This window comes from Falco naumanni, chromosome 2, assembly GCF_017639655.2.
Source record: "Falco naumanni isolate bFalNau1 chromosome 2, bFalNau1.pat, whole genome shotgun sequence".
In the NCBI taxonomy this organism is placed as follows: Eukaryota; Metazoa; Chordata; class Aves; order Falconiformes; family Falconidae; genus Falco; species Falco naumanni.
Window position 1 is genome coordinate 79,019,876 of NC_054055.1, and position 11,154 is coordinate 79,031,029.

At 40.6% G+C, this 11,154-nt stretch overlaps 1 protein-coding gene across 1 annotated transcript; it reads right to left on the reverse strand.

The window, feature by feature from the left end:
* Nucleotides 1–3,068: 3,068 nt before the first annotated feature.
* Nucleotides 3,069–10,740, reverse strand: PSMG1 (proteasome assembly chaperone 1). Its single transcript, XM_040585096.1, has 7 exons — nt 10,199–10,740; nt 9,965–10,074; nt 8,435–8,586; nt 8,009–8,071; nt 5,375–5,573; nt 4,324–4,460; nt 3,069–3,258 (listed from the first exon to the last, which is right to left on the reverse strand). The coding sequence occupies exons 1-7, from the start codon at nt 10,723–10,725 to the stop codon at nt 3,184–3,186; spliced, it is 1,263 nt and encodes a 420-aa protein (XP_040441030.1). The 5' UTR covers nt 10,726–10,740; the 3' UTR covers nt 3,069–3,183.
* Nucleotides 10,741–11,154: the final 414 nt, after the last annotated feature.

Consider the following 11,154-nt stretch of genomic DNA (forward strand, 5'->3'; position numbering starts at 1 on the left):
TAAAACCCAGATTTCCTGGCTTGGACATTACCTTCTATGTCTGTACAGTTCTGTACTCATACACCTGTGACCTGAACTGCACAGACACCGACATGTTACAAGCCAAGAGTTAAGGAGCCTATTTAAAGCGCACCATGATTCCAGGGCTTAAGAATAAGGTCAGGCACACCACCTTTTAGGAAGGAGAACAAGTCTGCCTACCAAATATATTCTGCAGCATGATAAAGCAGATTAGACTTGAGAAGAGGCTGTATCCTATGTTTGGAGGACAACATTCTTCAGCAGAAGACAGCTCAGTGTTATCGGGGTGGGGTGAGGCAGGAGAAGGAAGGCAAGTGGCTGGGATGATTTGAAATCTGGAAAAAGAAAACTCCAGTCTAATAGTTCACTCTATCTGGTTCCGTTATTTGCATTTAGCCCAATACCTTAAGGAGACAAGCCTTATACAATCATCGCTTTTCAGACACGCAGGCAAGAATGCACTTCTACCCTCAAAGCTTTTGAAGCCATCTGCCACGTTTGACAGTTTTAAGTTTATACGCTCCTACAAATATTACAAAACCCAGCAGCTGTTAGAAACAAAGAAAACCACTGGAGAGCACAGAAGAAAAAAATACTAAACCCAACAACTTAGCAATGTTCAAATATGAAAAAAATCTTCAGCCAACGCTCGCATCTTATGAAATACTGGAGCATCATTAGTTCTGATGCTTCCAGAACTATCAGTTTTAAAGGGGGAATATGAGCTACTTTATACATCAAATTATCGAAAAAGAGAGAAGGAATTTTAAATTAAAATATTTTCTTTCACTGCCCTATAGTACTTACTGTGTACTGGAAAAGGTTGACATTTATACAGCACAATCCAGTTGACTCTGGTGAGGGAGACTGTTACTGACTACGTGGTGTGCACGTGCCCTGGCCTATACAGTTTCACACCAGAGAGAACTACTATGGCACAAAGCTTGACCTCATCTGTAAAGTGGATCACAGACATGTGCCTGGATACACAGGGCAAAACCACCCGCCCGATGGTATCCAGCAGAAAAAGCGCCACATCCGACAAACATTTCCATCTACAGAGAGCTATCACACCCTTTGAAGCAAGAAGAATTAGCTTTCGGAGCATTCTGCCAGCACACCAGTTTTCAGACTTTCTAATTTCATCTTCCAAGTAGCTTTTATTCAAGGTATTTAAGAGTATTCTTACACCTCAGCATAAAACCAGGTAATAAAAATTGGATAATACCTCAGTGGTAACTGTTTTGAAACACTGCAAACTGCACAAGTTATAAAACCAATACTAGAAGTATATTTACAGTTCCTATAAGAGCCTGCATATGTATCATTAAAGACATTTCTTGTTATGTACTTTACTTATTATGAATCAAACGTTCAGTATGCAAGAAAATGGTGCAGCCAACTTGCAACTCTTTCAGAGCAACAGAACTCTCAGCTCAGATCACATATACAAACAGGTTTTAATTAAAATGCTGCACAGAAATGAAAAAAAAAACCCAACAAAAAAACCAACCAGAAGGAACTGTGTGTGTCCTGCACTGCATGCTTCAGTTTGTTCTAGAATACAGCATCACTTAAAGGAACAGTTGCTTACTTATCTATAATTATATTATTAGAAATTAAAGTCAGTATCATAACTGATAGGCAACTTGATATCCACATCAAGAGTATTTTACTACCATTGAAACTGCAATACAGCAAGCAGTTTAAAAATTTCCAAACCCAGAAGCTGTAGCGGGCCTGCTTGAGCCAGGGATTACTTGCTCCAGTGGACACTCACTAAGCTGACCACTTTCAAACCTGAAGGGAACAGTTCTGTTGAAGAAACATGCTGTTCCAAACCACCCACTGGGCACCCAGTGCAAGCCAAGGTTAAACTTTGGCAGAGAACTTTGAAGCTGTTATCCTTTTGTTCCAAAAGGATAAGCTACATACAATTTAAAGACCTCCATTCAGTGAATTACCTGATAGCAACAAAAATACTCTTTAGCACCATTTTCTTAAATAAAATGTGAAATTAAAGGGGGTATCTGCAAGTCATAACTGCAAGTCAGTCCTAATAAATACTTTAAATACACTGCTGAAATTGTGATCAACTTTCACAGTTTTTTGAAACACTTTAGAACTTGAACTTTTACTTTTCTCTAAAAATCATACTCTGCCTAAGAGATCTTGTACTATTCCTACTGTTGCCAGCAATTTGGAGTTTTAAAGTGGATAGAATAAATCGGTTTGCCCTGGCAAATCCAGCTGAAGCAGCTTGCGAGCCTACAGCCTGTTTCACCGGCAGAGGTTCCCATCACTCTTAAGAGATCCAACAGTGGAAAATGCTCCCGTGCCTCTACAACAACTGCTCCGAGGTCTGAAGCTGAAACTGCCAAGTAAGGCAAGCTCTCAGCAAGGCACTGCAAACTGCAAATGGGAGTTGCTGCGTCTGAACGTGGGCACACCTCTCTTCCTGCCCGACCTGCAGACAACAGCACCCAAAGCACCTGTGATCTACTTGGTGAATCCAAGCCACAGCCCTTCCATGCAGTCCAAACCAGCTCCACATTCCTGCCTCCCACTAAAGCAAGCTTAAGATTACTTCCCACTAGTAAGTCTTTTATTTACCATACTTTACTTTTTTTGTACCGACACGTACATAAAAACATGTATGTCCACACATACATGTCATCATTCATACACACATACATACATACAAAATTATATATATTTATGTATGTAAAAAGATGCAGAACTTATTTTCTCCACCACAGACAAATCTTTAAAGAGGATCAAATATTAGGAAAACTTTTGTGTCTCAAAATAAAGTTAACAAAAGGTGTTCTCATTAGACAGGCAGAATTACTTAACTGCATTTCCTCTTTTACATATAAAAGGTATACATTTAGATAAGACAATCCCTTCAGGAGAAAAAGAAGTTGCTTTCCATATTCAAGATTTCTTTCCTAAAATTGCTCCAGAAGAAAGTTTCCCAAGCCACGCAGAAGAAATAAATGTGTTTGCAGTGATGAATCTGAAAGTAACAAAAATGAGGGCAGAAGTAAAAATCTACTGGAATTTATTCCACTTTGAAGGAAACAACTACAATTCCAAGATGTCCTCTACAGAAGAAACTGGAGTTTACAAAAGTGCAGTCTGCATCATAAATGTCCTCTTTTAGATATAGATATTATTGTGAGTTTCATTGGTTGTCAGTAACTTCTTCAAAATCTTTGAGCTTTCAGATACATCCTAGGAAAAGGAAGAGACAATCAGTATTAGTTACAATTGGTAACAAACCAAACCAAAAAGCCTCACTGTCCTCTATTCCTATTTTTATTACTCTGAATACCAGACTTATTAAAATATTAACTGTAAGCAAAACTCAGGTCTTCCGAAGGCATCCACAGACCTGCTAAAGGCTCCAAAAGAATTTGCAGTTCAGCCTGGGATTTGTTAATTTGTATTCCTCCTCATTTGTGTATGAGAGGAAGAACTTGTGTATTTGCTGCTGTTTTCCTTCAAAATTTGAACATTCACGTACTAGTCTAACACATAGTAGTAAGTCTAACACATCTGTTAGACTTATTTAGCAGTCCAGTATAAGCTGTAATGAAAACTACATTTGCAATTCCTACATTTAAAGTTGAAATAAATACTGTAGTACACACAAACCTCTTCTATCACTTAAATATAAGTTAAATTGGCAAAACCGAGTGTCTTGAACAAACTATACTTCAATTAAAAACATTTCAGAAAGATGCAAAACATTCACTTTAGTAGCTATAACACCAAGATTTCACAGCTGCTTGTTTAGTGCAAAACTGTTACGAGCCATTTTTAGAAATTCAGTCTTTTAATTCCAGAAAAGTTACAGGTCAAAATAAATTTCTTAAGAACCTTTCACATAAAGCATAAGACAGGCAAATACAGAGCTACAACACAGGCACCTTCCATACGAACGCAGAATGAAAAAAAAAATAAATAAATAAATAGAAGTTTTAACATGAGACACCCTCAAAGGAAACTGCAGCTTTAACAATCATAAGGAATCACTCCTTAATACATTAGTAGCACAAGAGCCTGAAAAGTCAAATGAAATTGAGGGAACCTGTAGATTCATTATTTCTAAGCAACTTACAAACAGATGTTACATAAGGTGCTATACCAGAAATCAGTGTCCGCTACCATTAAAGTCTGTATTTTTCTGCCTTTTAAGGTGCCCTCATAGGGGCACACCAACAGCAGAATGCAAGAGATGAAAGACAGACAAAACCACAACAAACCTCCCATTAATTTTTAAATATGAAATTTTACCTTGACTAAACTCTTCAGCATTTTAGAAGAAAGCAGAGGCTTGAACGCTTCAATTGTAATTGTGTCCAGTTTGATAATATCAGTGTAACACTGATACAACACTGCAGGAATGTGCCATACTTGACAATAACTCAAAACTAAATAAAAGTCAAAAGAAAACGTGTGTTACATTCAGCAGAGAAGGAATCTCAGTTCTGTGTATAAAATCACATGTGTTCTGGTCAGAACTTCAAAAGCACAAAAGTTTATATGTTAACTGCTCAGGATCCTTACTGCTAGACCATCCATTCCTCATTCCCCAGGTACACAGGAAAACAAACCACCAAAAATTAGAAAGATGCACTTGGTGTTTGCTCCTGGAAAATACCTTAACTAGAAACTGTGTATGACTGGTAAACAAAAATAATACTAGCTTCTGTAAAACAAAAACAAAACACCCTCAAAAAACAACTGAACATAAAAACTCAAAACAAGATAAAAGTTTTTTGAGAAAAATCATCCACTTCTAGCTCCTGCCGTACAAATTTTTCCTCATGATGCTACCACTAATTTGGTACTGTGAAACAAAAAGCCTGGGCTTTCTTACATTACATAATAAAACTGAATCTAACTTTTACATGAGGGAGACCAGTAGCCCTATGAAACCTACTTTACCTGTAATATGCAGAAAGGACTTTTATGAGCCTCAGCCTGGATGCTTAGATGAAAATAACTTAATAAAACATACTCGGTTCATAAGTAAAATGCCCCAATACCCCAATCTACAATACCCCCAATATACGATACAATACAAAAGGCCATACCGAAGAATTTGCCAGCACTTATGTGCCATGCAACACTTAAAAGGATTTGTGGGTATTTTTGAAATTTGTCCCTGTTTTACAAGGCAACATGTAAGATGTGAAACAGTTAGGAATTAAGTTTCCAAAATGTTAACTTATTAGCCAGTTCACACAACTAAATAAAAATTCTAATTTTTAATGGGATGCCCTTCAAAGTGAATTTTGTGTTGCCACCGGCAGCCTTGTAAATAACTGGAATTTCAAAATACCAGCAGCAGGAAGATCTCGCACAATGTTAGGTTGTTCCAGCAGTGGGCAGCAGATCTGCTCTTTGAATTCTTTTGTCTTCAAGGCTTTCAGAAATGGAGATGGAAGTGTTAAAGTGGATTCCTGAGTTTTATAATCAGCTACAGGACACGTTGAAAGAATGGTTACTTGCAAGCCCTCCTTTCGCATACAGCCCAAAACCTGAAATAAAAATGTTAATACATAAGCAAAATTTATCTTCTCACAGTAACAGCATAAAACCACAAAGAGTCATTTCTATTTAAGTGCAAATGGCAGTTTAATTAAGGTTTGCAGGACTAACTAAAATTTGAACAGCAACCTTCAGCCAGAAATTCCACACGCATTGCTCTTGGGGCGCAGATAAAAACCCCAAAAGAACAGCTAACATATTTACCAAGTCTATCTATTTTCTTGAGAGGCTTTACGTTTTCAGCACTTTCTATTCACCTGCAAATATATTAAGATTTACCGTTTTTACTAGTGGTGATCACAGAAAGGAAAAGGACTCCAAATAAAACCAGGCTGCTTATGACAGGAAGGCAGCTTGCTAAGCTACAAGACATTTGAAATTGAAATCGTGCTCCCCAGATGTTCTACGGTACTTAAAAATTTGAGTCTTCATTGTAAATACTGAGATTTTATTATATTCAGTTGAATTGAGAAAGAGAACCCTAATTTTTCCACAGTCTTCCTCAAATTCAAGGAAGAAAGTTTCAAAAACACTGTACAAAACACACTTTTGGATTCATTATATGCCATCACAAAACACCAATATGCTGCACAGCGTTCCATTATTTTTAAATAACGTATATCAAAATAAGCAGAAGCATGATAAACCTGTGCCTTCTCTTTCACTGTCCTCTTCGGATTTATGACCAGGAAGGCAATAGGGAATTTGGTAACCACAACATAAATTTGCCTGTTTCTGTACATGGTACCAATCACAGAAGGGAGGCTGACTGCTCCCTCACATCAGTGTGCTACCACTGTAATACAGAACTGATAAAACTTTTCAGAAGCACAAACACTTTTAATTTACTTTGTTGGAAACACTGACTGATATGCACAACTGCAAAACTTAGTCTGTATGTTCTCATTTTGTCAGTGATCACGTACTGAGAAAACACATAACTAAAAATCTGACTCATGGAGACTGTGAAGACACTCAGTGAATCAGAATTTATGAAATACAAAACAAGTCTGTAACTCACACTAAAAGCAAAAGATTACCAGTACAATGTTTCTGCTGTAAATTTAAAAACACCAATAACCATGAAGCCTAAAAGAACACTGACTTGGTAAAACTGTACACTCCTACTGTTCATGAACATCTATGTTTGAAATAGCACATAGGCGTGAATAGCTGGAAAAACACAAATGGGGAAGACAGCAAAACCACAGTCAGCTTTCTTTTGTAATCCCGGTTTAAACAAAGTGCAAGAATGTGTGGAATACACAAAACCAAAATCGTTTTGGTCTTAGGGTTTCTGAACTTCAAAGCGAACCATTACCCCCCACCAAAGCAAATTAAACTGTTGAACAACCCAAGGAACCACAAAAGGCTAGTATTCCACAAACTCGGGTCTGAAAACCCTGTATTGTTCAGTGAAGTTACTCTCATTTTCCATCCTCTTTGCCTTCCCATTATCTCTCCAGCTCCCTCACACTGAGACAGTTCTCCCTCGGAACCAGGTAACCCTTCTCATGTGCTGGCTGGCCCAGCTGGCAGGCCAGACTGAGGGATCACTCAGCTCCAGCTGAGGACGTGCTCTCAGCGGACACACCACTTTTTACCTCACTCTGTATCTCTAGCCACAGCCTTACACAAATTCAGTGTAACATAATAGCTTTAGAATCTCTGCTTGTTCATCAGATCAGCCGAGATTTACAGGAAGCTCGTTAGCAGACAGACAGCAGGACAAATTAAGCCATACCTCCTTGAGGCTACACAGTGACCCAAATCCGTAAAGAAAATCAACAGCCAGAACATACCCCCCACTGGCTTTATCTTATCAAAATCAACATGATGATACCTGGAGGGACCTGAATGACGCAGCAGCATTTCTGTACCTGAATGATGCTGGGGTAAGGCACTTGGCATACTAAGTCTATGAACAAATGGGACAGATACTGCTTTGGAGGCACCTTCCTTTAGAGTTCCTCCTTGTGAAAGGCACAGAACACACCCATTAGTGAGTTTCACAACATGTTTGTCTGATGATCCTCTGGCAGCCGTACAAATGCAGTTATATTACTATTTTTTAAGGAAGGATACTACCAGAGCTGAAATGCAGCTGAAATAAGCCATAGAAAATTTAATCCAAACAGCAAAAAGGTTTGGAAAGGGCAACAAAATTGAAACTGTCCAAAAGAAGTAATTGCACAAAGTTCGTAAGTGCAGATACAACCGCTAGCATCTAGAAAGGAATTTCATAGAATCTGCAGATAGTAAATTTGTTCATTTGTTGAATACTTAAGAAAAGAAACCCACAGGGAAAACAGTTATTTACTATGCTGGCATGTTTAGAGTATCAGAGAGGAAGAGGCACTTAACATTAAGTTGAAGACCCCCACCCAAGATCTGATTACTCAGTTTGCTGCCTTGCCAGTTTTACCTTTTCAAGCCACTGGAATTGCTGATCCTCAGCAACGTAGCAACTACACTGGCACAACAAAACCTTAAAAAAAAAAAAAAGTTGCATAAGCAATTGGTTTGAAGGACACAACAACAGCTCATAATCACATGTAAAGATAATGTGACTGCAGCCAAAAACAACTTCAGTTTTCTTGGGCTGCTTCAACTCTACTTCATATAAGAATTTTTCATTCACAACTCATGTGAAGCAGTCAGGTTGTCATACACCTTCTTTGTACTGAACTTCACATGCAAGAACTTCAAAGTAAGTTTTAGCGACCATAAAGATCCTTCGTTCAGAATACAACAGCCTTAATGTTTTGTTTACCCTGGGCAGGGGGTGGATGAAGGCTGCTCTCTTTTTCAGAAAACTGAAATATAAAGGAATGCATGGTAAGTCACTTACTGTCGGATCCGATATTAATTGGTAGAACAAACAGAAAGAATCTGTTGGGAGGACATTTGTTGTGTTGGATGTTCGACACCACTCATTCCACAGCTTCACAACTCCAACTACTTCCCAACATACAGAATCCAGAATAAAAGATGACAGAAAAGCTGCAAAAAACAATACATACTCTTAATTTATAAAGGATAAAATCTCTGTTCTACAATACTCAAACTGAATTAGATAATTTCTTTGCAATCTCAAGTTAAAAAAAAAGCAGTAACTTATTTTTAATTGACATATACTTATTGACCAAATCCAGCAAAGATCAAGAATGTGAGTAACCTCATAGTATCAAGACTTAAAAGAGCGGTTTGAACTGTAGAGATCCCTAACATCAAACCCATGTATTCTTAGGACTTATATCACTACAGTCAACTTTTATTCCTTTAGTATACCCTAAGGATCTAAAAATTAAGTCTCTAATACTCGTTGACATATCAGATAAAACAGATTTCTCAAGAAAAAAATTTTTAAAAAATTACTGAACCAGCAAGGCAAAACTATTACACTGATTTTAAGAAGAAGAGACAACACATGACTTAGTGGCAAAAAGAGATCCTAAATCAAATGTTCATAAATCAAATTCCTGTCAAAAGCTACTGTTGAGCAGAAGACAGATCTAAAATATCTGTAAATATTTTTCAAAGAAAAACTCTGAACAAAGAAAAAACAAGTTAGCAAAGTTAACTTAGTCTCTAAATGTCATCTAGATGTGACTTAAATGTAAGAAAGACTTTCTTTATATCCACAGGGAAACAGCTATTAAAAAACTCAAGACCTTGGTAAGTGTGTGCAGGAAGGGGAGAGGGTGTTTCAATACTAGGCCTAATGACAATCACCTCAAAAGAGGCCATTTGGAACAAGTGGGGAATGAGAATGTCAAAAAGGGACTGATTCATCAAGAAAAAAAATTTTAAAAAGTCACTTCATTAGAAATTAAAGAAATTACAGCTTATTGACCCATAATTTTACGTCTTTGGCAGATCCCTGTTTCAAAACACTAGACTGCACTGAGCAGCTTGCTACCATTAAAAGGAAACTTTTGCCAATTAACAAACAGCCCAAATGAGTCTACCAATCAAGAGTCAAATAAAGAAAATGGAAGGTTGTCCCAACTAAAATCCAAAACCAAAACATACTTTGCTTCTGCCTTTCCATTAAAAATATATCATTTTACCACGACCTGACAAAGGGAATAAGCAGCTGTAACAAAAAGCTTATTTCCCGCATACAGACTAACTTTGGCTTTCTCTGGACAGCTCAGCTGCCTCGGGGTTAAAACTCCACTCCCTAAACGAAGGGCTGGACACGGGCTAAGGACCATTCTTCCAGCAGAGACCAACGTTAAACAGGCTGTGTCAAAGAGTGCCCTGGCAACAATTACACTATCTTCCAACCTCCTGCCTTCTCAATTTAGCCAGCAGCAAAAGAACAGCAGCATTTCAGACCCCCAGACGGTTTGGTTTTGCAGGCCGCATCACCTACCTGCAGCGTTATGTCCTATCGCTACTATAAATTGAGAGCACGCAAACGGCTGGTCGGCAGAGCTTCCCGCAGGCGCGCCCGGCTTCAGGGTCCAGAGGACGTCGATCTCCCTGACAAAAGAGGCGGCGGGAAGTGGAGCAGCGGCCCCGCTACCTCACCCGGCCCGGCCCCGGCCCCCCCCGAGGTCCGTCGCGGGGGCCGCCGCGCCGCGGCAGCCAGGAGGCCGGCCGCTACCTTTTCTTCTCCAGCTCCCTGCGGATCTCCCGGTCCTCGGGCGTCTCCTCGCAGGCCTCCTCCGCCGACTCCTCGTCGTCCACGCCGGCGCGGGACGGCGCCACCACCACCTCCCCGAAGAAGGTCGCCATCGCCGCCGCCCCGCCGCGCACCGCGCCTGCGCGCCGAGACGCTCTGGTGCGCCGGTACCACCGAGTGCCGCTACCCCGGTGCCGCTCTGGCCCCGCGGACCATAGAGCGGGCCGCCGGAGGCCTCCCCGCTGCCTGCCGCGCCGCGGCCGCTTCTGTGGCCGGGCCCCGGCGAAGGGCCGGCCGGCGGCGGCGAGGAGCCGCTGAGGCCCCCGTCCCGCCGCACGGCTCCTCCCGGCCTCAGAGCAGGCCTCGCCCGCCGCCGAGCCGGGCACCGGCAGGAGGGGCAGCGGGGCGGAGGCGGCCCCCGCCCGGCCCAAGCGACACGGGGAAGGCACATACCCGGCCCAACACACCCGGCCCGTGCAAGGAAGAGCGCAGTGCCGGTGCGGTTTCATGTACAGCTTTACTTTGGCCCGCTTCCACAGGTACACCGTAGAAGTCGTGAGGAAGCTGATGCCCCTGCGCTCCCGTTGGCCCAGTCGCGATCCCAGATTCAGGTCCTGCTTTAAAACAAAACCACCCCTCCCAAAAGAAACCCAGCTTATAAATGCATCGCCTTAAGCAGCTTTAAATAAACTTTTACAGGTCCACTGCGTCACTTTACTTCCCTGAGTACAGCTAGACCAAACAAAGAATACCAACTGATTAAAATTACCAGGAAGACTGAAGAACTGTTTTCTGCAAGGCTTAAGAGAGCCATTTCCGCCAAACATGCTCATTTTAATAAACTAAATAATAATAATTCAAAATCTTAGAGGGTGAAAAAGTCCCTTTCCAGTTTAATAATTTCTCCTCCTACTGGCTCTTTGGAACCTGGCTGTATG